The sequence below is a fragment of the Eretmochelys imbricata genome, chromosome 1 (genome assembly GCF_965152235.1).
Source record: "Eretmochelys imbricata isolate rEreImb1 chromosome 1, rEreImb1.hap1, whole genome shotgun sequence".
In the NCBI taxonomy this organism is placed as follows: domain Eukaryota; kingdom Metazoa; phylum Chordata; order Testudines; family Cheloniidae; genus Eretmochelys; species Eretmochelys imbricata.
This window is the reverse complement of record NC_135572.1, coordinates 256,613,976-256,641,356: the sequence shown is the minus strand read 5'-3', so window position 1 is coordinate 256,641,356 and position 27,381 is coordinate 256,613,976. Positions and strand designations below refer to the sequence as shown.

At 46.2% G+C, this 27,381-nt stretch overlaps 1 protein-coding gene across 1 annotated transcript; it reads left to right on the top strand.

Moving 5' to 3' along the window:
* The first annotated feature begins 389 nt into the window (after positions 1-389).
* LOC144259321 (cystine/glutamate transporter-like) lies at positions 390-25,844 on the top strand. Its single transcript, XM_077807531.1, has 12 exons — positions 390-597; positions 5,196-5,322; positions 9,660-9,775; positions 12,526-12,651; positions 13,978-14,077; positions 14,737-14,781; positions 16,457-16,580; positions 20,578-20,681; positions 21,230-21,326; positions 23,310-23,459; positions 24,518-24,695; positions 25,780-25,844. The coding sequence occupies exons 1-12, from the start codon at positions 390-392 to the stop codon at positions 25,842-25,844; spliced, it is 1,440 nt and encodes a 479-aa protein (XP_077663657.1).
* The last annotated feature ends 1,537 nt before the right edge of the window (positions 25,845-27,381 follow it).

Sequence of the window (27,381 nt, the reverse complement as noted above, 5' to 3'; positions counted from 1 at the left end):
TGGATGCTCAAGCACTGGTTTGGGAACACCAAGTCCACAAGCCGGAGTCCCAAAGAGCTGGATTTACAGTGTAAAATTCAGAATGTGACACATGTCATCATCTCCCCCTTCTGCCTGGGCTACAAAGCACCTGTTACCTTCCTAAGGATTCTAATCTCTTTCACCTTCTCACTTTGCTGTTTCTGTTTGTACACTTCATGCTTGTTATGCCTAAAGGATTCCAGCCAAGGCCGTTCTCTGGCAGCCTGAAAGCTTAGAGGGAGGGAAGCCTGTACAGGGCTGGGGGGAAAAAAAACGGAGAGGATGTGTCAATCCTAGAAGACGGGTGTTAGAGAGCTCTCAGGAAGACCTGTGCTTGCAGGGCTCAAACAGAGAAGACAGACAGAGTGATGGCATTTTGCAGAAAGTCGTCAAATGTGAAGGAGGAGGCAGTGTTCCTGAGAAAGAAGATCACCCTGACGCGGGCCATCGCACTGACTATCGGCACAGTCGTTGGCAGTGGCATCTTTATCGCTCCAAAAGGGGTGTTGAAAAACTCCGGCAATGTGGGTCTCTCCTTGGTTGTCTGGCTGGCTTGCGGGATTCTCTCTCTGTTTGGTGAGTTGCTTTTTCTAATTCTTCTGTGTGAGCCAGCAACAACGTTACAACATTCCGAACATGTGTGTGTGTTCTAGAGCTGTATAGATTTTCACATGAAAACACAGGGGAAATATCAGCAATACATTGTGAAGTGACTGCAAAGCAATTAAGTAGAAAATAACCTGGAGTACTGTGGGCTAGACCAGGGGTGGCCAAACTTACTGACCTTGCAAGCCGCATACAACCATCTTCAGAAGGTTGAGAGCCGGGGCTGAAGCCTCGCTACTGCTGAAGTTCCGAGCCCCATCAGGCGTGCCCTGTGGGGCTGAAGCCCTGAGATCCCCCTCCCTGCTGGGCACAAGCCAGAAGCAATGCACTGGTGGGGGGGGGGGGCTGCTGATGGTAAGAGGGGGAAACTCAAGCTGTTGGGGGGCCAAACCTTTAAATTGTGCCCCCCCACCCCCACTCTCAGTCGTCGCTGGCAGAAGCCCCTAGTCCCACCACCCCACCACAGGGCAAAAGCCCTGAGCTCACCCCCAGTATGGTAGGTGGGGGGACTTGTGGGGGGCTCCATGAACCGCACTTTAACTGTAAAAGAGCTGCAGTTTGGCTAGCCCTGGGCTAGACCCTTGGCGGATGTAAATCTGTATAATCTAAGCTCCATGCATCAATGGAGCTCCATGCATCAATCAGCTGAGCCACATCAGCTGAGGAGCCGGTCCTGTAAATCCAAACCCTATTCAAAAACTTTGGCTCCGCAGCACAAAGCCTGTGAGGCAAGGTGGCCTAGCTGGGTTTCTGAGCTGTGGGAAAAGCCAGCTTTCAGAGCCCACAAAGCATGCTGCCATGGCAACCCCACATGGTTGGGATTCTAAAGGCTTAACTCAGCTCCCCACCCCCCTTTTTTTTTTTAAAGTAAGTTTCTAGCCCTTTTCCTTGCAAGGGCATGCAGGAAAATGTAAAGCAATTGTTGAGATAAAAAAATCTGTAAGGCTGGAGCTCAGGCCTTGAGACCCCATGAGGGGAAGGGGCTCCAGCCTGAGCCCAAATGTCTACACTGCAATTTTATAGCCCTTGTGGCTCTTCTCTGAACCTTCCCCAATTTCTTAACATCCATTTTGAATTGTGGGCACCAGAACTGAACACCGTATTCCAGCAGCATCACATCAGAGGGAATATAATGCCTACAGGGACTGACATTCCCCTCTTTATGCACTCAAGGTTCACATTAACACTTTTGGCCACAGTGTCTCAACAGGAGTTCATGTTCAGCTGATTATCCACCAGCAGACCCAACTTTATTTCAGGATGAGGCCCCAATCCTGTAAGCATGGCCTGCATTCTTTGTTCCTAGATTTATACATTTACCCCTATTAAAATACGTATTGTTTGCTTGTGCCCAGATCTCTAAGTATGAGTAACCAGACTACACCGAGATGCCAGACACTCAGTGGAGAATCAGGCCCATAGGCTTGGGGGGAAGGAGAGGAAGAAGAGGAGGAGTGAGGGAAGGTAATAAGACTCCACAGGGAGTGGAAGGCATTCAAGAGGTGCTAGCTGTACCTGGGCCCCAGTACTGCTGCCCCTACCCATAGATCCGAATCTTGAATCTGATACTCGATCAGCATGTCAATACCCTTAACCTCTTTGAATCCTTAAGCTGGAAAGCAGGGCTGCACCCCTGAAGCTTGTTTTGAGATCCCCAGAGGGAACCTAGTAGAAAGGATTCAGATGAGATCACAGACTTTTCAATAGTTTGAGCAGAGATGTTTTTGCAGCCACCATGTGCCTGGGGTAATGGTCCACTGGATCTCTATATATGCAGTTCCCATGGCTCCATAGTCTATCTCAGTCTTCCATACTTGCCAGCATGGGGTTGGTGCAGAGACCTGTTGCTTATACAGACGATGCTTGATTATGTTATATAGAAACATAAATAGGCCCAATAACCTATTTCCTAAAAATAGGCTTGACAATAGTCAAGCGAGGCCTGGTAAAATATGAGTGAAGTGAAGTGAAACGAGACAAGTCAGAGGTAAATTAGAACCTGGGGTAAACATTGTTGACCCTCCCTGGAATTTACAAGTGTTTTAGATAAAATGTTAATGTTATGGAAAATGCTCTCTCTATATAATGATAGTTACTACTATGGCAGCATTTCCACAGCTGTTCATTAAAGATGAGTTCAATATTAAATAGCCAATGAGGGAGTAGAAGAGGGTATTTTAATTATGGCAGTAAAAATATAGATATGGTAAAGGGCAGGCTTTATGCTAATTAATTTGGGTGTTATTAGTGATTATAAAGAGGGTAGCATCCTATTTTTAAATTAAGTGCACACATCTACCAGCAAGGAATCGTTAGAGAAAGGATTATAGGATAGCCATTCTTACCATCCAGGGAGGGTCCAGGTGTATCTTAAAGCATGAGTATCAATGCAGTGTATAGTCACAGTGTGATGCCTGTTTGCTTTAACTAACTGTTTTATTTTAAATAAAGTATAATTGTATCATTCATTATGTCATTCACAGTCCTCTACTAAACTAAATCGTGTAACCACGCTGAAGGCTTGAACCTTAAAGAACTCTATTTGGTTTTATGCCTTCTCCTTAAAACTACTAATTGGGAACACAGAAATCAAGTTCCAACTGTAACTGAAGGTGTGCAGGGAGAGGGGCAAAGCTCCCCCACTTCCTTGCACTAGTTGTGTAGTACAGAGAACTCTAATGGGGGTAAGATGGCAGAATAGCTTGGCGGTTTGTAGTTTAAAATAACTAGAAACGTCAGTAAAAAAAATTATTTTTTTTTTTGTAATCGTAGCTGTAAAGTGAAGCCTTCAGTTAAGTGGCAATTTTGGAGCTGATCCAAAGCTCATTGAAGTCAGTGTCTTTTCATGTTAGAACAGCCCCTCTGATATAGACAAAAATTCTCTCCACAGATTAGAGCAAGCCAGAAAAACAAAACAAAAAAATCTTTCATCTGGGACCAAAGGAGGATTTGAACATATGCTTCCAGATACAAAATGCTCATTCATTAGCTCACTGGGATGCCCAGTCCCTTGGGGAACTGAAGTCCCCGGTTAAGATAGTCTGGTAACATATTCTTTAGGAACCGTGCTGAGATGGCAGGCCACAGCCAGGGGACAAACTGAGCACTAGTTATTTGTACTCAGTCTGCAGCTGTCCTCTCCAGGACTCTGAAGACAGCTTAGGCATTCTAATGCCGAGTCAGAATTTTTTGGCACATTTAATGAACCCCACCACTGGCTCAGGGTCCTGCTGCTGTGTAATGCCAAGCCCACATTAGCCGCTGTATAATAAATACTAATAATCTTAGCACAAAGTATCACCACAGCACAAACTTGCTGAGTTCCAGCCTTTTGCCTGCCTTTACATAACACCACAGCCTGGATGTGGCTCAAGCCCGCTTGACAGCGCAGACAAACAATCCAGTGAAAAATGTGAACCCATAAAACAAGCAAGAGGAAATGCACCCTATTTGAAAGGAAAAAGGGGTCATTATATAGTGAATGTGAAGGATTTAAGAGAATAAAGGCGTGTTGTAAGACTTCACATTTCAGCATCCTCAATGTTCCTACCTTTGTTTGCTCTTGTCCTTCCCAGGGGATAAACAGATGATTAGTACAATGAAAAGTTCGCTGATATCTCATATGTAATCAGTGGCAGGTGGTGTGTAGAGGGCACTGGGGCATCAAAGCAGTTAAGCACACACATATACATACATAGGCATGGGTGTGTGTCACTAAAAACAAATCACAGACACAGTAAAGCTATAAGAAAAGGAGTTCTTGTGGCACCTTAGAGACTAACCAATTTATTTGAGCATAAGCTTTCGTGAGCTACAGCTCACTTCATCAGATCCGAGGAAGTGAGCTGTAGCTCATGAAAGCTTATGTTCAAATAAACTGGTTAGTCTCTAAGGTGCCACAAGTCCTCCTTTTCTTTTTGTGAATACAGACTAACAACACGGCTGCTACTCCGAAACCTGTCAGTAAAGCTATAGGAGTCTGCTATATATTTGCTTTGTTGCAATTCATATTTAGCAGCAGGTTGTTCTCTGCCAGTCCTGTGGCACATGTTCAATCTGCACAGTCAAGGTTGGACAGGGTATAAAGCAGCAGAAGTTTCCTCTAGGGCCTGGGGCACTAGATCCACTGCTTAAGCCACAGGCAGGTAAAATGTTCTGAATGGTTGCACTTTACCTGCCGCGTATAGACCCTGCTGGTGAACGAGGTACCATTTAGCACACGCTACCAGGGTCTACATGAGGCAGTTAAAGTGTAACACTTCAGAGTGCTCTGCAACTTGCACCCCTCCAGTCATCAGGAGGGACTCCAGGGGGCAGGTAGGCCAAGGGCACAACACAAGGGGAAGCCAGACACCCCTCTTTCCCACCCCCAGACATAGTGGGAGCAGAGAGAGGGAAAGTCTCGCTCATTTCTGGCCTTTCTAGTGGGAGGGGAGCAGGAGAGGTCACAGCCAGTACCTCTCCTCCTTTTTCAGGGCAGGGACTGCCACTGTGTGTTTGTGTGTTTAGGGTCCGTAGGGACTACCTTAAGATAAATAAATAATTTCCCTTCCTTATTTTCTGTCTAGGCGCTCTATCTTATGCAGACCTGGGAACAAGCATCACAAAATCTGGAGGCCATTATATCTACCTCCTAGAAACCCTTGGGCCTTTGCCAGCCTTCTTAAGATTGTGGGCTGAATTTGTTATGATCCGGTAAGAACAGTTCTGCTTTCCATAGGTGTGTAAGGTCAGGAGTGATATGTCATTGTTGATTTGCATTTATAGTCTCCTCTCTTTAAATCTCTAATTGGGGCAGATTCCAGCGGTGTGGCTAAAGGAGCCAGCTGGTGAATGCAAAACAGTAGCAAACACATGGACTTCCAAATGGCTAGAGGGAGGATAGAGGGAAAGAAGGGGGAAGGGGGAACTTAAGTCAGGGAAATGGAGGTGGGGGGGAAGGAGGCAGAGGGGGGAAATGAAAGGGTAAAAGGTCAAAAAAAATGAGGTGAAGAATAAAAAAATGAAACACAATGAACAGCTTGTAGCAAACATGATAACAAGACAGATGGACATTTTCCTGCAATCTGCCAACACAGCTGGGTTTTCTGGAAAAAGGCTCCATGCTCCTTAGAAATCTGTTTGATATGTGACCTCCTCCTCTCCAACCCACCCCCCATCTCCAATAGCTGCTGGATAAACAGAAATGTCTGCCACAGCACAACTGGGCTTGGCCATGAGGTCTGCCCCCATGGAGAATGAGATCACAGCTTACACAACTGAACCCCTGCAGAACTGGGACAAAGTAACCAACCCTCTACTCAAAGGGTACAATAAATATTTTTTAAAAACCACATTGTTTAGCCTGTTAACCTTGCCTGTGTTTATGGCCATAAAAAAAAATGAGAGGGGTCACAGGCTGAATGGAAATGGGGTCTGAACTATCCTTTCGTGCCCATCTATCCATCTGTCTAGATTCTACATAACCCCCATCAGCAAAGCAGCCCCAGTTCCTGAGTGATACCTTCAGCTCTGGAGGGAGCAGGGGTTGGGAAGAAGAGCACTGGTAGGGGGTGGAGTGTGCACAGCCACTGCCCCACAATGCATTTTATTTCATTGGCACTATAAGTCACCGCACTGTGTGTGCTCTCTAGCTCTTTTTCTGTGATTGGGGAGAAGGCCTCAGACCCCTCACCTCAAGGTTACCAGTTCAAATCCCTACCTAGGCAAGCAGCAATTGAAAAACAGTCCCACTCTAATGGCTCTTCAGCAACCTCATGGTGATGTGTTACTAGCATAAACCCATTTCCTACACAAAATAAAGATGGTCCAGCGGGTAGGGCACGAGCCTTCAACTCAGGAGACCTGGGTTTGATACCCTGCTCCATCACAGATTTTCTGCATGACACTGTGTCTCAGGCCCTCTCTGTCAAATGGGGATACTCGTACTTCCCTACCTCCTCAGGTTGATATGAGGACAAGTACATTACAGGTTGGGAGGCACCCAGATACTATGCTAACCGGGGACATAAGTACAATAAATAAATTGCAAGAACTACTGTCCACACAATCAGCTCCCAGTCTCAGCAGAAATGCTGGGTGGCCTATGAAGACAATTCCCCTCCTCCGCCTTGTGGTGGGCTCTTCAGGTACATTGGTGGGGCAACGTGTGAAGCTTACACAGCTGCAGAGCAAGCAAGCATGAAGAACTTCAGTTTCCAAAGCTGCCAGCTGGCAACTTCCAGCAGTATTAAGTTCTCTGAAAAGAGGGGCTGGGGAGAAATTCAACCCAGGTCCATAACCCTTCTCAGCTGGAGAGCAAAGAGGGCATCCTTAAGGCACTTTCAGGTAGGAATTACACCTCCGCACTTGAGTAGCCATACTCATGCTAGCTCTGATCAAGCTGGCATGCTAAAAATAGCGTCCTCACAGCAGCGTGAGCGGCTAGCTGTCCTGAGTACATACGTCACATCTCAGACAGGACTGCAATCAGGGTGGCTAGCCCCATACTGCTATTTTTAGTGGGCTAGCTCACTGAGAGCGAGCGTGGCTAAATCTCAGCAAGCAGGGAATCACACACCCCACTCAGAGTACAGGAATACATATCCTTACTGTTGCAGGAAAAGACATTCATTGTCCCTAACCTCCCACAGCCAGAAAAATCCTATTTCCTCCAGTCTCAGAGTGGGAAAGAGAACAGACAAAGCTGAAGTACCACCTGTGCTCTGGGAAGACCGTCTCCAGGTCTTCAACTTTCACCAGCGTTAAAAGAAATCTGTGGATGTTTTTCTCTCTGTGAGGGGGCGCATCCGCACCCTATTAAGGAGTGAGCTATTGAGCTCGGTAAGCCCTAACTAGACACGCCTGAAAGACTTGCTCTGCTTGAAGGGAAGAAGCTTAAACGGAAGGCCTGCCACATGAAGGGATGGTTACAGGAGAAGATGGCTGTGCCTCAGGCAGCTGATTACAGGGACAGATCAGCAAAGGAGATAGGCACTGAGCCAGAAATCCCTGAGACTGCTTGGACCAAGAATGGACCAGGTGTTACCAAAAAAGTGGGGAGTCTAAGGAAGGACTCCAACCCTGATCAGGATAATACAAAGCCTACAGACAAGCCAGAACCCAAAGGGGTGAGGGACTGACTGATCGAGAAACTGAGCATCTTTCCCCCCACCCTTTCTTCCTTTACCTCATTCCTCCCTGCCCTCTGAGAGGGGAAAGGAACTCTCTGTTCTGGGAGAGACTCTTGTTTCTGCTAGCCCAAGCAGGGGAAGGACTCAGGGTTACTCCACACTAGCAGCGGTGCAGCTGCACCATGCCAGAGAGCTCTCCCATCTGCATAATAAATCCACCTCCGCAAGCAGCAGTAGCTATGTCGGTGGGAGAAGCTCTCCCACTGACATAGCGCTGTCCACACCAGCACTTAGGTTGGTGTAACTTACATTGCTCAGGGAGGTGGCTTATTCGCACCCCCGAGCGATACAAGTTATACCAAAATAAGTGGTACTGTAGACATCATCTCAGTGTCAGAAAGGAACCAACCCAAACCACAGTCTGATAAGGACTCAAGGACCCCCTCCCCACCACAAGTGATGGACAATGCAGATAAATTATGTCTGATATAAGGAAAACAAAAAAACATCAACAGAGAATGGGATAGAGCTCAGCAGCTCTGAGCCAGATGGAACCCAACAGTGCTGTAAGTGGTTAGCTGAGATGCAGAAGCTGCAAGCAACTCAGCAACAGCGGCTCCGGGAGCAATTTCTGCAGCAGTGGATCATCCAACAGCAACTCCAAACAATGCAACAGCAAAAGCTGCTGAGGGAGCTGATGACCCAGCAGCAGGAGTTCCACAAGGAGAAGATACAACATAGTGCCAATCTTACGCTCTCCAGGCATCCCTGTGGGGCACACTTCCACCAAGGTGAGTCCCCCACCAATGCCCGTGAAGCTAACCAATATGGGGCTGGACGATGATCCTGACATCTTTTCAAGTACCGCCAAGAGAGTAGCCCTAGCCTCCCAGTAGGCTCCTGAGCAGTGGGCTTTGATTTTGGTTCCATTCTCAATGGACCTGGCCCAGGCGACCAACCATAACCTGGACTCCGAGCAGGCTAAGGACTATAAATAAGTTAAGTCCACCATTTTGGACTATTTGGACACTTCTGAGGCAACCCACCCTCAAAGCTTTAGACTCAAAACCTATCCCACGGATGTCAGACCCTGCACAGTAGCCTAGTGTTTGAAGGAACACCATTGGAAGTGACTCCACCCAGAAGAACAGTCCAGGGCCCAGGTTGCTAAGTCAATTGTGACTGAACAATTTAGAAGGATATTGCCCTCAAAAGGCAGAGTGGGGGTATAATGGCACCACGCTGGGACCTTGTCAGATGCAGTACGGTTAATGGAGAACTTTCTAGCAGCCAAATGGTTGCTAGAAACAGAAATCGCTTCAAATCTGCGCAGGACAGCCCTGAGAGAGACCAGGGAGGCCAACCTCAGAATGGTAACATCCACGAAACATTCTCCAAAACAATCAGTCTAGCCTCCAGACCATGGGAACCACAAGGGGCCTAGGGGTTGGGCTCAGACACTATATCACCAATGGGACCATCAGACATCTCAAGGAGCTGAAGTAGGACCTGCAAAGTAGGTCCTAGTCTCTACTCCGCAGCCAAATTTGCCCCCAGCTAAGAAAGGTGTCAGCCCAGTGACTTGCCACTCCTGTGGGCAGACAGGACACAAAGAAATAATACACTCTTATAGAGTATAGCCCGGGCTGGACCCAGAAAATAGCACCTCTCAAATTGACAGTACCGGTGATGATCCAAGGGAAAAGAGTTCAAGGACTCTTGGACTCCGGCTACAGTCAGACAGTATCCAAATCTCCTTAGTATGAGATGATGGCACCCCTAGAAGGCATCCGATGAAGGAGATGAGTGGGCCAAGGAAGGAAGGAAAGGTGGTAGGAGAGGAGATATTTGGATAGAGAAGGGAAAAAATAAGCGTTTTCCTCTGGCTAACATGCTTCAAATTTCTGTTTTGCTTTCCAGTCCTGCCAACATTGCCGTGGTGTCCTTGGCTTTTGGTCGTTACTTAATTGAGCCTCTCTTCGCCCCTTGCCATGCCCCTGCCCTGGCTGTGAAGCTAGTTACCACCACTGGCATCTGTGAGTAACCCTCAGAAACAATCAAAGTAAAAGTGGGGAAGGGGAAAAGAGCAGGCTTGACTGGCTATTCCTGGTAGGATTCCTCCCTACCTCATTTTCTGTCTGTGTCAGCAAGGTTTGTCCGTTTCTATGTCTGTCAAGCCCCATACAAAGCAATGGGCTGCTCTATAAATATTTATCTGTAACGTCACCCTCCTTATAGTAAATCAGGGGCATAGTCATAGGCGGGCTGCGGCCCACCCACTTAGCCTCCACACCCACCTCAGCATCACTCAGGCACCTGAAATCCAGGATGGAGCACGCACGGGGCTGGAGCCCCCCAGATCCCCAGGCTGAGAGGGGGTGAGGCATCCCAGGTAGGGGGTGTGCCTCCTGGGGGCAGATCTCGGTGGAGCTAGCACTGGGCCCAGAACTGAGCCAGGCTGCGCACTTAGGCACATGACTGGGCTGGGCACAAGCAGGGCACTGGAGACTGGGGCAGCGGCACGCAGTGCAGGATACATGGACACTGCAGTGCCGGAAGGACAGAGGGAGACAGCTGGGCGGGTGGACGACACTGAGCCGAGGTCAGGAGGGGTGGGCGGAGCTTGAGCCTCTGCAGGGCCCCCCTCCACCCCATGGGAGCACCCGTAGCCTGTGCACCCCCGGCAGCCTCATCTTCTAGTGCCCGCTGAGCAGTAAAAGCAGGCTGGAGCAGGTGGAGGGAGGCGGGCCCCTGATTCATCATGCACTGCAGTCCCGTCCCTGTGCCCCTAGCTCCAGGCTCTGCTATGCCCCCAGTTTTGCTGCCTCACCCATGTCCTGCAGCACCCTGGATCCTGTCCCTTCCTCCCAACTCTGGCCCTTGGCCTCTGCCCTCCCCCATCCAGCCCCCCTTCCCCAGTTTTCCCTCCCCGCTTTGGATAAACTCTCTTCCCAAGATGGTGAGGCTCAGGGAACCTGTTTCCCTGGCTGGGTATCCTGTGGGGGAGGGAAGGGCATAGCCTTTGGACTCTGCTCAAATGAAGGTGGAGTGTCAGTGCCTATTATCCCCCCTCTGCCCTAAGGAATGTGGGGAGTGTCAGCCCAAAGGGGGCGGGGGAAAACCTCTTTTACCCCAGCAGCTACCCACACTAGAGCATGGGGGTGGGGTCCTGGTCCTATGCATGTGCCCAGCTCAGCAGGTGAAGCCCTGTGTCTGGAGGCACCAGGGCTAGGAAGATGGCATGGCGTCAGCGGAGAAGCTGAGCTAGTAAAGTCTGTCATTGCCCATCCACCCAAAAGTCAGGGTCCATCCAAATTTCCACTCCTAGCTAGGCTACTGTGCTAAATCATCAAAATCCTGCAACCACACCCTCTCAATCCAGTCAGTGTTTACCTCCATTAGGCTAAGGGGGGCATTTAATTTTCTTGGGGCAGGAAGTGTCACTTCCTATGTGTTTGTATAGTGCCTGTTCAACAGGGCCCCAATCCTGACTGGGGCCTCCGGGTGTTCCAGTACAAACAAACAAATCCAAAGCTAGCACAGTAGAGGCCAAGGACACATTGTGTACATAAAGCATATAGGCTGGTACAGTATTTTCAAAGTAGTGTAAGGCAGTTAGAGGCCCAGATCCCTTTGTTTCAATGGAGATTGAACATCTCACTCACGTTTGAGAGTCTGAAAATCTTGCCCATAAAGAACAAGAGTCAAACCCCTCCTTGGGTGTAATGTTCCGTTACAACAGGACACCTATCTGTCTCATCATAAGCAACAGGCTTAGCACTCTGGGGTCATGCGAGATATTACACTACGAAGTTCCAAACACATGCACTCATTCCCAGAAACTAGAGACTAAAAGCACCTGTCAGGTCAGCTAGCCTATCCCCTTGTGTTTGACAAGAGGATGAGGACTTTGTCTAGACCACTTTACAGTGGTTTAAGATATGGGAGTTGTACAACTGTCCCAGTACTGGACTCCCCCTGAACGTAAAGCTCCCATTGTGGGGAACATCAATACCAGGCTCCCTGAAGAGGAACTTCCAAGATGAGGGGTCATAGGACAAAATAGTGACCCCACACTAGCCCTGCCCGGAAGTGAATTCAGTATATTGCAAGTAGGCTCTTTGGGGCCATAGAGAGAGACTATCACTTCCCTCCTTCTGGAGGGCATTGCCAGCATGCATGAAACTCCAACAATATTGAAAACCTGTGCAGCCGGTTTCCAGCTTTCCTCAGCCCTGAATATCAGGGTTTGGGATTATTTTAGACAGCTGTATTTTTGAATTTGTATCTCATCTTAGTTATTTCCTCCTCAAGTTGCTAATGTTTTTCTATCCTCACTGGTGTTTTCAACATGTCACACTTCAGTATCCTCTAAAAACATAATTAACCTGCCAGTGTGCTTACACTTTATTCCAGATCATTCATGAAGATGTTAAACAGGACAGGCGCCAATCTTATTTCCTATTGAACCTCAACTAAACACCTCCCCACACATCCATACCTTGCCATTTACCATAGAACTGTAGGGTTAGACGGGACTGCCTGGGTCATTTAGTCCAACCCCCTGCCAAGACTCTTTACTTAAAGCCTTCGACTTAGATTTCAGTCTACATGAATAACATCCGATGAAGTGAGCTGTAGCTCACGAAAGCTCATGCTCAAATAAATTGGTTAGTCTCTAAGGTGCCACAAGTACTCCTTTTCTTTTTGCAAAGACAGACTAACACGGCTGTTACTCTGAAACATGAATAACACTGTTCTTCTGCTTCTTTTCCTTCCCTCCAAGCCTTAATCATTGCTCTGAACTGCTGGAGTGTCAGCTGGTCTGCAAATATACAGACAGTTCTCGCAGTCCTCAAGATGGTCACCATTGGCCTGATTATTGTCCCTGGGATGATGGCGCTAACTGAAGGTAAGACAATTGCAGCCTGTGTGTGACATCAGACAGGAAGGGGATAATAGCAGGAGACAGGCAGAGGTAGGGGAGTCCTAGGGAGAGCCACAGACAGATGAGAAGGGAGATAGAAAGTGGAGAACAGAGTCAGCAAGAGAGAGACCAGAAAAAGAAAGAGGGCTTGAGAATTTTAGCCAGGAGAAAAACCTCTACTGGAAAAAAAAACCACGCTTACCTGCGTCCTGCCCTCAGCCCATTTCTCTTGCACTGTCCTTCTGCTCTTCTTTCATCTCCCAAGGAAGCCAAATCCAAACAGCCTTTCCAAAGTAGGCTGCGTTGTTTGAATGGATTTCTGGTCACTTGCCAAGCTAGGCAGTGCCTGACAAGAACATCTGAAATGGCAGCAGTATGGTCAACATGCAGACACATCTCCCTACACCCCACTGTTTAGTCCATGTGTGCCAAGCAACCGCCTTAAACGTTACCCTCTCAGGAGCAGCAATGAAATGGGAAGTACAGCATCGCAGAACATGAACTGCAACCGCCAAGGCACTTAGTGAAAATAGGTGCTTTACCATAGTGCTTGACCCCCTCCCAGCCCCTCGGTCACACAACAGGTACGTGGCTGCATTGCTCCTACCTCCCCTAGGATGGGCGTTGGCTAATACCCCTTCCCGGGGAGAAGGAGACGAAGGCTGCATGTCATTGAATCACTTGCTAGCCCAGCGGATGATGCGGGCCTTGGGATGTTCCATGCCAGCTCAATGCAGGTTTGGACTTGTCTTTCTTTCTGAGAAGTGTGAAATGGAGGCACATTCAGGTTGCAGCAGTGCTCTGACATGGATGGATTGCACATCGTTTAAAAATAGTATTTCTGTACAGGCTGATGTTGGATCAGCGAGGCATCTTTAATCTAGTAGACATAGGCATAATAAGATCCAACAGCTGGAAGCTGAAGCTAGATACATTCAGGCAGGAAGTAAGGTCAGGCAGTCAGGGTAATTAATCCCTGGAACAGATTACCAAGGGATATGGTGGATTCTTCACCCTTGAAAATCAAATGGGATCTCTTTCTAAAAGACGTGCTCTAGCTCAACCCCAAGTTACCGGGTGGGGCTGCATTAGTTACGGGGTGAAAATCTGCGTGTTTTGTTATGTGAGAGGTCAGACTCGATGATCATGATCAATTTTGTCCTTAACAATCTTTGAAATTTGAGGAGTCATTTTAGCCTGGCTCTGTAGAGTCTCTCTGAGCTACAGCAGTGGCTTTGCTGGTTGAATTCTTAGCACCAACTTCTCAGAGAGACCATCAGATTTATTTGTTGTATTTCCATCTCCTCTCAGGTCACTATGAGAATTTCCAGAATGCTTTTGACACTAGCTCGCTGGCTCTGGACAAGCTGCCTCTGGCTTTTTACTCAGGAATGTTTGCATATGGAGGATGGTAGGCTTCCATATCTATACTGGACATCTATTCTAGTCACTGGTGAAAGCCAGATAAGTCCCAAAGAGTTCAAATCGCTACAGTATGGAACTTGTGTGGAACCTGTCTCATCGCAGTTACAGATTCAAATGCACCCTGGATCAGCAATGGCCAAGTCATCATAGTGGCTGTTTACCTGTCCCATAGAGACTAGACGAAGACCATTTTACTTAGGCAAAACATCATTCAAGTGCCAAATGAAGTAATGTTGGGGACCTCCAAAGAGCACCTCTGCTCTATCTTAAATATTGCAAAGGAAGCTAATGTCCAGAAAGTAAAGATAATGATTTTGCAGGGTACAACTCAGAGCATCTAAATCCTTAATATTGGGGGGGCAGGGGATAGAGGGAGCTCCAATCCCAACAGTTTGATTTTCTAGGAAAAGATTCTTCCCTCACCACCACCCTTACGAGGAGGCATTTGACTTTCTTTGTAGAAAGTCTCTCTATATTTATGTAGTAAGACACATGGTCTAAGAAAGGATGCTTCTATTCTGGAAGCAAACACCCAGATGCAGCTTGGGAACAGTGACAGATGCATAATCTGTTCCATCTCACTCTTCAAAGCCCAACATGGGAAATGGAATCTCAGGGCCAGACACTTTTCTCTTCTAATTGCAGGTTCTATGTCAACTTTGTAACTGAGGAAATCATAAACCCTGAAAGGTGAGTACCACGGCCAGTTGCTTGAATTCATATCTGGTAGATAAACAAAGCACTGAAGAGAATGTCGATTCCCGCGCCCCACAGCTGGAACAGTTTAATAATACAAGCTATTAAAGGGCACGAACTCACTTCAGCACAACAACATGCCAGTTCATAGAAGCCTAAATATTTTTCATATCAAGATTTGACTTGGTGCAATTCATTTATGCACATACCGGCTGTTGTCATATTGGAGCAGACCAGCGGCCTATCAAGGCCTGTTGCCTGGCTTGCGTGGTGGTAGTGAGCCTGATGGTTCAGTGGAGGAGGCTGTGTTGAAGGGGCGGAATTTCTGCTTGACCCCGTTAAAGAAAAACGCAAGTTTTTAACCAATGGGGTCAGCCCCAGGATAACCACACTAGCTGAGAATTGGGCTTGGTTGGTGTTCTCAAGGCCTATTACACTGTGCTGTACAGCACAGCTTGACTCAACCCTCTTTGAAGCAAAGTTACAATGAGCACCAGTTGTTGTTGTAGCCACGTCAGTCCCAGGATATTAAAGAGACAGAGTGGGTGAGGTAATCTCATTTATTTGACCTCTTTGTAAGGTCGAAAGCTCCTCTCTCTCTCACCAACAGAAGCTGATCCAATAAAAGATATTATCTCACCCACCTTGTCTCTCTAATGAGCACCAAGGCAGGAATTTCATCCCATTGCCAGTAGATATGTAGGGATGAAAAAAAAGTGACTTTCTGAGAAAGGGAAAAGAGATATTTAGGGTTGATCCAAATGAACAGCTTCTTTGATTTTTCCCTTTACAGCAAGGTTTATTCTCATTGTAAATAGGGGTTTAAAAAAGGGACCTAAAATGAGCTCCAATTCCCATAGCTATTCTCCCTCAGTGACCGGGTACCTAACATTAGATGCTTTAGCCTACCAGTTTTGGATCTTCATAGGATGTCTTGCTGATGCAACAGAGGACAAAGGGGACCTACTCACATTTAGCCTTTAGTACCTCCTGATTAGGGAGTATTATTTTAGGCACAGCTCTCTTCTACCCGAGACAAGTATGGATATTTTGGAAAAAGGTCTGAATGGACAGCCACAAGAAAAAAAGTACCACAAGGGAATTTAACAATTGTTTGCTATAACCTCATTCTCATGATTCTGCATTTACATAATCAGCAACCTACAGTCATAATCAGGAGGTGCAACGCAGGTGCGCTAAAGCTGGGCAGGACACTGTTTTCCCATCCTGGTAACAAAATTTCAAAATTTCAGATTTTCTTTTCCTGAATTGGGACGAAAAGTTGAAATCTCAAATTTTCATGAACCAACAACTGGGAAAACAGTTTCACTGTGGGTCAATCAAAAACATTTCATTTAACATTTTGAAATGTTCTGTTTTGCCTTTATTTCTCTATAATTAGCTCAGGTTTCTAAACAAAAAGTCATTTCAATGAAAACCAGATTTTTCCACTTTGGAAGCGTTAAAATGGGATGGTTTGACAATTTCAAAATTTGTCCAAACCAAACCTTCCCCACAAAAGTTCCGGTTTTGACATATCTGCATTTTTCAGTGAAAAAATACGATGTTGCAAATTCCCAACCAGCTCCACTATATTCATGTGGGATAGAGGTAAACCTGATGGTCAGTTGAGAGGTGCAATAAAGGGGCTGTTTTTATTCTATTGTAGGAATATCCCGCTGAGCGTGATCGTGTCCTTGCTCATTGTTACTCTAGGGTACCTCCTCACTAATGTCTCCTACTACGCAGTCCTGACAGCAGAGGAAGTGCTGGCCTCTGAGGCTGTGGCTGTGGTGAGTGTGGTCCTTTTGTTTTTATTGGATATTTTCAGTGTAACACAGATAGTTCACATCTGGGACCAGAGAGGCTACTGGAGGAGAGGCCAGAGAGCCATTAAAGTATAAGCAGAGTCAGAATGGGCTCCACCCTGACATCTGGTGGTGAGCTGTAGAAAAGGACTTCAGGGGCTGATCTCGATTGCATGGGCACACCCACCCTGCCTAGCATGATGGGACTGCTTGCCCAAATGGCCGCCTTGGCTAGCTATGAGTTCAGCATTCAATACCGATCAGGGAAAAGCAATGTAGATGCATTGTCCAGGCGTCTGCAGGCACTGGAAGTTGCTGTGATACCCACCGGAGTGAGAGCTATTTGCAGTGTGAGTCGTCGAGAGCCAGAGGCCCATGAGAGCCTTCATGGATGCGTTGCAGAAGCTCTGGGCGTGCCCCCTGGATGCATGCCTTCTGTCTCAGTGAACTATATTGCATTAGACCAATCTCCCTTGCCCATGCTCAATGTGGCTGACTAGCAAGAAGCGCAGCTGCAAGATATTGACATTCGTGATACACTACTTGCCAAAATGGAGGGGCAAAGCCCAGCTACAGTTGTCCCACCTAACCCTGAGGGTAAACTACTATTGAGAGAATGGACCAAACTAAAACTGATTCAGGGAGTGCTACACTGAATGACCACTGACCCTTTACAAAAGCAACGAGCACAACTAATGCTGCCAAAAGAGTACAGAGCTCTGGCCATGAGGGCCCTGCATGACGACCTTGGGCACTTAGGAATGGAGAGGACTCTGGAACTTATTGGTAGTAGATTCTATTGGCCCCAGATGGCTGAAAATGTTCGCAGGAAGTGGGAGATATGCACTCGATGTGTTCAAAGGAAAACTCGGCCCATGAGAGCTGCATATCTGAAGAATATCACCAGCAGCAAAACTTTGGAGCTGGTATGCATTGATTTCTTGTCTTTAGAAGTAGACAAGAGGAATGTCGGGAACATTTTAGTAGTGACTGACTGTTTTACGCAGCATGCGCAGGCATGTCCCACACGTGATCAGAAGGCCACCACTGTCACTCGAGTATTGTGGGAGAAATATTTCTCAGTTTATGGATTCCCGGTTCGGATACACTGACCAGGGGCGGGACTTTGAGAGTCACCTTCTGAAGGAGGTGCTGAAGATAGCAGGAATTAAAAAGTCTAGGACAACACCTTATCACCCGCAAGGTGATCCTCAAGCAGAGAGGTTCAACCGAACCCTATTAGATATGTTGGGGACTTTGTGACCAGAGCAGAAGGCAACCTGGAGCCAGCATGTTGCATTTCTGGTGCATGCCTACAACGCCACAAAGAACAATGCTACGGGAGTCACCGCATATCTCTTGATGTTTGGGCAAGAAGCAAGATTACCCATAGACTTGTGCTTTGGTGTATCGGAGGATGGAGATAGCTATGAAACTCATTAGCAATATGTGTCTCGACTAAGAGAAAAGCTGTGGGATGCTTATCACTTAGCTACCTCCATGGCTTGGAAGAACTCAGAATGCAACAAATGTCGATATGATGCTAGGGTACATTCGCAGGAGCTCCAGCCAGGGGACAGAGTCCTGCTGCAAAATTTGGGTGTTGCTGGGAAACACAAGATAGGTGACACCATACCTTACCTGGTGATGGAAAAGCTGGGAGATCTGCTGGTCTACGAGATCACACCTGAAGTGGGTCTAGGGCAAATAAAGACGGTGCATAGAAACCTTTTGCTCCTTGTGGGGGGAATTGGTAGGCACCCCTTATGAGACAGGCCACAACAGGGCAACCGGGAAGAGCAAAAATGCTAGACCAAAGCCACCATCCAACACGGACAGCGGGCCCCCTGCAGCTAACCTACCCCTATTCAGCACATCAGAGAGTGAGTCTGAGGAGGAAGACACAACCATGATGTATCCTGGAATGGAGACAAGATTTCGGTCTCGATCAGCTGAACCAAGAGAGTGCCCCCTCCTCAGCCCTAAACCTCATGGCAAAAGTATTTAGGCCCATTACTGACACCCCTGTGTCACCAATGGGACCCCTGTGTGATGAGACACACGGGTTATTGGACAGTGGAGACATATGGGTGGAGGGTGTCCTGGGCACCTTGGACCTTCCACTGTTAGAACTAGAGATGCAGGGGCCTATGCCAGTAGCCAAGGGATCCTCAAATGAAACCTCTCCATCCGTCGCTCAAGAAGATATCCCCCATACCACGGCAACAGAGATTCTTAATAGACAGGACAGGGTAGTAAGACCAGTAAAATGGTTAACTTATGATGCACCTGGGGTGACTAGTGAGGAGCCCATACATTTAGCATACAGGCTTGTGGAAGCCATAGTGGGCTTCCTGAGGCCCTTTGGAGGGAACCAATGAGTTGGTATAATAGGGAGTGAGATTTGTTGGGACGACAAATTCTCGGCTGAGGGGAGGACGTAAGCAGAGTCAGAACGGGCTCTACTCTAACATCTGGTGGTGAGCTGTGGAAAAGGACTTCAGGGGCTGATCTCATTTGCATGGGCACACCCACCCTGCCTAGCACGATGGGACTGCTTGCCCAAATGGTCACTTTGGCTGCTGTGGGATCCCCAGTCTCTGTTATTGGGGCAGGAGTAATAAAGTGTTATCCTGATTATGTGAATCAAGGACAGTAGAACTGTACTTGTCATTTGATGATGGAGGGACTCTCCCTCAACGAGAGGCTCAGGCAGAACAGGGGACAGGGGAGCATCAGCAGTCGACTCACCGCAGTGGAGACCATGGTAGTCGATCTAAGTACATCGACTTCATTTACGTTATTCAAGTTACATAACTTAGATCGATCTCCCCCCCCACCCCCCAGTGTAGACCAGGGCTTAAGAGCTGAAGTTACTAGAGAGCTGTGTTAAGGGGGGCAGGGGAGAGTGTCTGAAAACATATTGGTGAGCGGCTAGCTGGATGGCTAGTGGAGAGGAGTGGCTCACGGTGAAGACTATAGCAGAACCCCACGGAGAGGGGTGGGAATCAACCATTGACACAAGCAGCAGAGCACGTAAGGTGCCCCCATACCTCCCCTCCTTCCACCCAGGCTGGGAGATAAACTCCGCAGATGAACTTTTGAACTCTGGCGGGGACTGCACTCATCAGGGACAGAAACTGTGGGGGGGTGACTTTTGGGTTGCTGGACTCAACAACCAAAGGGAAAGGACACAGCCCAATGTGCTTGGGGATGGGTCTTCTGGTTCATGTTTATGAACCCTAGTTGTGGTGTTTTCCCAATTTAATGCTGAGTTGTTTACCTCATGGTATTAAAGATTTTTGCTATACCAAGACTCTGCGCTTGCAAGATGGGAAGTATTGCCTCTTTGAGGCATTCAGGGATGTGTGTGTAATTTTCCCACGTCACTGGGTGGGGGCTCGAGCCGGTTTTGCATTGTATTGTTGAAAGGGAACCCCTCTGTACTGAACCCAGCCCTTGCTGCTGTCAACTTGGCCTGGCAGAAGGGTTACAAAAGGAAGGAACAGATTGCAGATTCTTATGTCAGGGAAAATGCCTGTTTAAACGTATGGCAAGGAAGAAGTATAAAGGAGATGGTCTAGGAATAGTATAGATCTCATAAGGAGTCTCTGTCCTCTTTAGCAAGAAGAAATATACTTACAGCCACTAGACTGTAGGGGTTTGCCCCCAATTTTTCATAGGGTTTCTATGATCCATTACCCCTTCCACTTTTTGTCCCCCCAGTCCCAAGTCTTGCCGGCTATCACATTATATAAAGTTCTTTATACTGACAACTTTGCCTTAGCCTCCCAGCAATTCTTCTGAAATGACTCACCTGTTGGACTGCTTGTAAAGTTCTCTTGCCTCTTAGTAATAATGGAGATGGGATTATCTTGAGGTGGTGATAAAACCTGGCTTTTCCACCAGCACAATTATAGAGACAGACATGTGAGACGGGGTAACTGCCCCTGAATAACTGGGTTCTCTATTTTCCCCCCAGAGCTTTGTAGATCGAGCTTTTAAGAGCGTTTCCTCAGCAATTCCAATCCTAGTTGCTCTGTCCTGCTTTGGTTCTCTGAATGGAGGAATCTTTGCAGCTGCAAGGTAAAAGCCTGTCCTTTCTAAAAACCAAACATCTCTTCCATACGAAAACCAGCTAATCTTTAGTTCAAATACACTTTCTGCAGCCCTTGATCTGCTAAAAAACATTCATGTCAATCAATGGACTGAAGACACCCTATCACTAGCGAAAGCTATATCAATGCAATAACAAGTATCATGCCATCAGAGCACTTCACAGTTAAGGTTGCCATCTATGTGGAATTCCTCTTGTGGCTTTCGTTTTGCTGGTGTGATTTGATTTCTTTCATTGTCTAACATGAAGCTTAAGGGGAAACTCAAGAGCCAGGGAGCTGCAAAAAACACACATACTATATCATGAGTTCCCCCTGCTGGTGATGAGCAATATTGTATCTATCTTTGTTTCTACAGCTGGTCAAAAAACAAACTTTTTTTTGGAAAAAAATCGCATAAACAGAAATATCTTCATTAAAAAAAAATCCCAAAATGTCACTGAAAGTTTTGTACAAAATGGAAGTTTTTCACAAAATATCCTTACCTTTTTTCCATCCAGTTCTGTTTCTTTCTAACAGGATGTTGTTTGCAGCTTCCCGGGAAGGACAGTGGCCTCCACTCTTCTCCATGATCCACAGCCAAAGAAACACCCCCTTCCCAGCCCTTTTATTAATGGTGAGCAGAGCTTTCTGGATTCTGAATGAAGCTTGAGTTTGAGGGTTTTTACCTCTCATTCTTAGAGAATGAACTCATCTCCCCCCCCCCACCCCCAGCCCATTTCATTAATGGGCTGTGATAATATAAAACATTAAAATGTATCGTTTACTACGGGGTAGCACCTAAAGCTCCACTGTACACATGTATCGTAAATGACGGCTCCTGTCCCAAGCAGTTGACGGTCTACGGGTGTGTCTACACTGCACACTTTTTTTTGGTGATATGTAGAGTACATACCCGTGTAGCCTCTCCCCCCAGCACAGGTATAAATAGCAGTGCAGCTGGTGAGGCACAGCATAGGTGAGTAGAGAACAGACCCACCTGAAGGGTGTGGTGGGTATGTATGGGAGGACCTACTTTTATAAGCTCTCTACTCACCCAAGCATGTCTCCCTGTCTACACGGCTATTTGTAGGGCTGTAGTGGCCTGCTGCCTCCCTGCAGCTGGAGCCTCCCCGCCCACACACACAGGGAAAGACACTGGCTGTATGAAGTTAGCAGGGAAAGGCTGTTCCAGCTCCCTGTTGTTGGCGCCTATACCTGCAGTAGGGAAAGGCCGTACCAGTGAGGTTTCCTCGTTGCCTGCCCCCACCAGAGCCTTTCCCCAACACATGAAGCTACACACCTCAGGGTGGGTGCAGCCCATTTTTCACTATGGCACGTAGCTACACGTACCCAGCATGCAGTGGGCAGTGCTGCACAGTGTTGACGTAGCCTAAAAGACAAGACAACGCAGGTGAATGAGACAAGGGAAGGGTAGAGAATAGCAATACAATGGTTTTACGCAAACTAGTGGCAAGTGTCATTCTTAACCAGACACTAGCAGGGATCACAACTCCCACCTGCCGCGCCCTGAACAGATGGGACAGCCCAGACAATGCCAACAGACTGGAATTCTTAAGTGGACTCTCCACTGTCCACATAAACCCCCTGCCATCAGAATTGGCACCATTCAGTGCCCCCACTGCCCAAGAACAGATTGGGTACGCTGGCTGAACTACTGTACCTTCTCCAGAGCAGGGTTTGGGACACTTTGGTGTGGCAGCATATGGGAAATGTGCACAGTATCACGTTGTAGCTATTCATTACCTAGACAAAAGATATCAGTTGACAGCACTATCAAACCTGCCACTCTGTAGGAGTACTACATTCACATGAACACATTTTTATAGAAGAAAAAACTCCTATTTGGAATCCAATTGTGTAGTAACTAATCTATACAACAAGTGATCTGATTTCAGAGCCCTGGACACCACTTTCTTCCCTCCTTTGTTGGTCACAGAAAGTTGTTGTGTCCTGTTTCGTATTAAATTGTAAGCTCTTCAGGACAGGGGCTGCATACCTGTTTCCACACAGCATCTAGCACAATGCAGCCCTGGTGCTACCATAATAGAAGAAAGCCCTTCAAAGATCCTTGTGGAACCAAGTAACCTGAGACTAAAAAAGTGCTTCCTGGAGGGGTCCAAATTCTAGCTTTGGTGGACCTTGCATCAAAGGAAAGGGTTGGCGTTTCATCTATTTCACATGAGAGAGAAATTTTTCAAAGGGCAATTTGACACCCAACTCCCATTGACAGTCAGTCAGAACTGGAAATCTAATTCCCATTTGTTCCTTTAAAATCTCCTCCGAAACTAAGTTTTTTAAAAAAACCCTTCTCAGCTCAGGGTTTCTTATGAACACAGGATCTCAGAGTTTCCCAAATAAACTAAATCTGAACAGTAAGGACTCTTTTCACTTATAGGAGGCCCTGTGATTTAGTTAATACCATAGCTGCACACATTGAGAAAACACACCAGCACCATTGAGGAGACTGAAAGAACATAAGACAATAGCACTGTATAACTGTTGGAAGACCTACACAAGTAACATGGGGTGGAAAGGGGAAGCATCTTCCCTAGGTGTTACTGCAGTGCATAATACTGCATTTTTGTCTGTGTCCTAGTTGCCTCTGATCTTCTTGATGGTGTTGATTGGCGATCTCTATGGCCTATTGAACTTCTATAGCTTTTCACGCTGGCTCTTCATAGGACTGGTGACCCTGGGGCTCATGATACATCGTTATCGGCATCCTGAGATACCAAGGCCCTTCAAGGTACAAGGAGACCCAGCTAACGACAGCCACATAAAACAACACAATGTGGGGATTTTGAAAAAGGAATAGTTTAGATGTGAAAGGATAGAGATGTCCATCCATACTTGGTTGGCAGAAGTGACTGCATTAGATCAAATGGTCGTCCAGTATTCTGTGTTTGTTTCATCTGGAGACAAGGAACCCAAATGGCAAACTATTGTAATTATAGTGAGTTAGATAAGTTTGTTTCTGCATATAGAATAGCAACAATTGCAGCCTCGTCACTATTAGCATAGCTTGCAGGAGTTCAGTACTGATATAGTTAATAGCAGTGATAAGACATGAAAAACATAACTGATTTTGCGTGTTTAAGTTTTGTATCTGAGCAGGCAAATGCTCCTACTGACCTACAATAAGTGACAGCTGCAGTGTAGAAAGAGACCATATGATGCTTTCCCACCAAGCACAGCAACACTGCAAAATGCAACCAATTGAATGAAAACTGTATGCACGTCAAATGTTCAGCACAGTTCTCTCAGCTACAACAACTCATTAAGAGGCCAGATTCACTCAACTGGCGTTATCATAGAATATCAGGATTGGAAGGGACCTCAGGTCGTCATCTAGTCCAACCCCCTGCTCAAAGCAGGGCCAATCCCCAATTTTTGCCCCAGATCCCTAAATGGCCCCCTCAAGGATTGAACTCACAACGTTGGGTTTAGCAGGCCAATGCTCAAACCACTGAAATCATGCAGGTAAAACAGCAGAAATCTGAAACTTAGGCCAGTTATGGTAAGCTTTGTTGCAACAGAAAACAAAGCTCAGTACAAAAATAATCCAGTCAAGTGGACCCCAAACCAGAATAAAGCTCTCTGTCCTCTGAAGTTCAGGTATTTTCAGGACTACTATAGCTTAGAAAGTGAAACCATTATCACGCAGTTTCAGTGCTTTGTACAAATTTCTTGTTTGATGTTGCTCGATATTATAACGACAGCAATCTACTAGGTACATGACTGCAAGCTCTGCCAGCTGACTGCTTATAAAGACCTTCCATTTCCTAGATTTCTTCTCTTTTCTAGGTGCCTCTGTTCATCCCATTGGTTTTCACAATAATATGTCTCTTCATTGTGGGAATGTCCCTTTATTCAGACCCTGTGAACACAGGCATTGGCTGTGCCATAACTCTGACTGGTCTGCCTGTCTACTATCTGGTGGTTCAGAAATCAAGAATACCAGCCAGCTGCAGTGCAATGTTCAGTAAGTACAGGCAATAACTTCAGATCTAAACACTGAATGTCTTTCTAAAAAAGAGGCTTTTGTTCAAACGCCTTAATGCAGGAATCTCACTGCTAAGGTTCTGTGGCCTGTGTTAATGCAAGTGGTCAGACTAGATGATCATCATAATTTTTTCTGACCTTAAAAAGGAAAAGATTCATAGACTCAGACTTTAAGACCAGAAGGGACCATCACGATCCTCTAGTCTGACTTCCTGTGCATCGCGGGCCACAAAACCTCACCCACGCACTGGTGTCACAGGCCCTAACCTCTGCCTCAGTTACTTGATTTAAATTTTGATTTAAAGACTTCAAGTTACCGAGAATCTACCATTTACTCTAGTTCAAACCAGCAAGTGACCGCTGCCCCATGCTGTAATTGTGAATCAGGGATATTTTAAAGCAAAGAGTGAGGCTTGCATATTCCTATGCAAAATTATGCATACACTAGCAGTGACTCACCACAAACATCCAATTCTAGGATTAAAAAACATCATTACCCTTCCAACCACTGTCGATAGCAGTAGGCTAGACAGCACTACAATTATCTCCTCACCCTTGATCCACTAGTCATATTCTGTCCGATTCAGGTTCTTACAACTTATCACCATGCATCTGAGGATCTGTTGTCCTGGTCCACCATCAGGCCTATTTGGGAAATAAGGAAGAGTTCTCCAGAAAAAGCACACACAAGACCTCTTTTATGCAACAGGTTGCAAATCATATGTATTATTCTGTTACAGCAGCACCTTGATGCCATAAATCAGGGCCCCGTTGTACTAGGCATCTCCTGGTAAATAGGAGTCAAACAAAACTGCACTGGAAACCACATAGGAATACTTTAAGGTGGCGGTTTAAGACAGAGGGTTGCAAAGGGGAGTTGGTCCTTGGTGCAGTTTTCACTAATTCTGTCGAAGAGGTGTTGTAGAAGGCGTGCTGGGGGACTCTTTGGACAGAGATCACCCTAGTTTTCATTTATGGAATCAACTTCCTCTTTCCCGCCCCCAAACTAGCTTTCTATTCAGACAGTGTTTTCTCCTCTCACCTCTTCACTGCATTGTGTTTAGATTCCATGACGGTGAAGCTACAGGTCCTGATGGAAGTCATCCCACAGGAAATCCAGACCTACTGAAGGTCTCTTTGTGTTAAGTCTGGGCACTGATGCAAAAGGCCCATTCTTGGCGGCAGCTGGTAAAGAATCCAAGCAAAGGGATCCACAAGACCTTTAATAAGGTCAGACCATAAATAGGGAACAAGGCTATTTTAATGTGAACATTACCATAGTCACCTTCATGAATCCTTACCTAATGCTGGTTTGTTCAGATGCTCGCATATAAAAATGTTTCTTTTTAGAGAGTCAGACTACTTCAGTGATGTTACAATCCACTAATCCCAACACCAATAATTCACTACAGTGGGGGTGAATCTGAAATCAAACTGGATCATGACATTTTCCAATAAATGGAGCAAAAGACAAAGCTAAATTCAAGGCATATCATCGTACGAAGTAATAACAGGGAAAAGGAATAAGAAAATATGATAGTTTAGAGAGAAGAAATTGTTTTCCAAAACTCTTAAAGTATACCTAAGCAACTTTCAAATTGAAGCTGCCCAGCATAGACTGAGCAGAGAGTGTCCCTAGAGTCTTTCAGCATATGGAGGGACACATCAGTCTTCTCATCGAACAATGTGGTTCAACACAGCCACAATGTGAGAGATCACTCTCCTATCAATAAACTTCTGAACTTCACAACCAAGAAAAAGAGGATTGATAAAATTATTGTGCAGGAGGTCACTACTAGCCCTAGCCCTTAGGCATTAGGTTTATTCTCAAACAGTAGAAGGATTCTTTAAAGGTGATGCTGGAAATGATAGTGGCAGCAGAACTGTTGTATTTAGCAACTAGAATTTTTCCTTCTATTTTAAAGAAAATGGAAATTGAAAGAAAGGGAAAGACGAGGGTGGAGGGTAAGGATATGCTGAATGTATTATTTTGATACTGCTGTCTGAGAACAATTTGAGTTTTGGAAAAAAGTTTAGAAACAGCTAGGGTTAAGGTTTCTCACTCCAGAGTCTGGCAATGCTGCAGAGGGGCTGCTCGCAGCTTCAGAGAGAATGTTATCCTTCCAGCCACTTTGAGCAACTGCACAAACTACAGGGAATCCTCTCAGTAGGCATTATAAACATGTATTCTGCATATGCAATACACATGGATATTTGTCAAGAACGCTACTGAAAATTAAATTTTTAAATGAAAACCCACAAAACAAAAATAGTCCTGTCGGCAGCCACTTCATTACTGAAAAATGCCATTTCTAATCAGGGCAGCTGAGAGACCCACTGGCGCATCATAAATCACTTCCCATTGTACTTAAATATTGTGGATTTAACTTTTTAAAGGTGAATTTCATATGGGTAAAAAAGTTGGGTTAATAGTTTTGAAGCTTGACATTAATGTACCTTTTCTGTGGCTAAATAAAATAGATACACTGCATTTCTCCACAATGTCCCACTAGTGCCTCAATCCTGAGCTGGAGAAACAGTTGCTGGGATAGATAATTCAGATTGATGTCACATTTAATGCTTAATCTCCCTGCTAAGACTGGAAACTTTAGTGTCACTTGTGGCACTCGTTTTATGATGTGCACATCTGTCCATTAGCATTTGGA

Excerpts from the sequence above, each read along its gene's own strand:
- LOC144259321 (XM_077807531.1), top strand. The coding sequence starts at position 390 with ATGGCATTTTGCAGAAAGTCGTCAAATGTGAAGGAGGAGGCAGTGTTC. Across the intron at positions 12,652-13,977 it reads GATGATGGCGCTAACTGAAG|GTCACTATGAGAATTTCCAG; the intron begins GTAAGACAATTG and ends ATCTCCTCTCAG. Across the intron at positions 16,581-20,577 it reads CCTCTGAGGCTGTGGCTGTG|AGCTTTGTAGATCGAGCTTT; the intron begins GTGAGTGTGGTC and ends TTTTCCCCCCAG.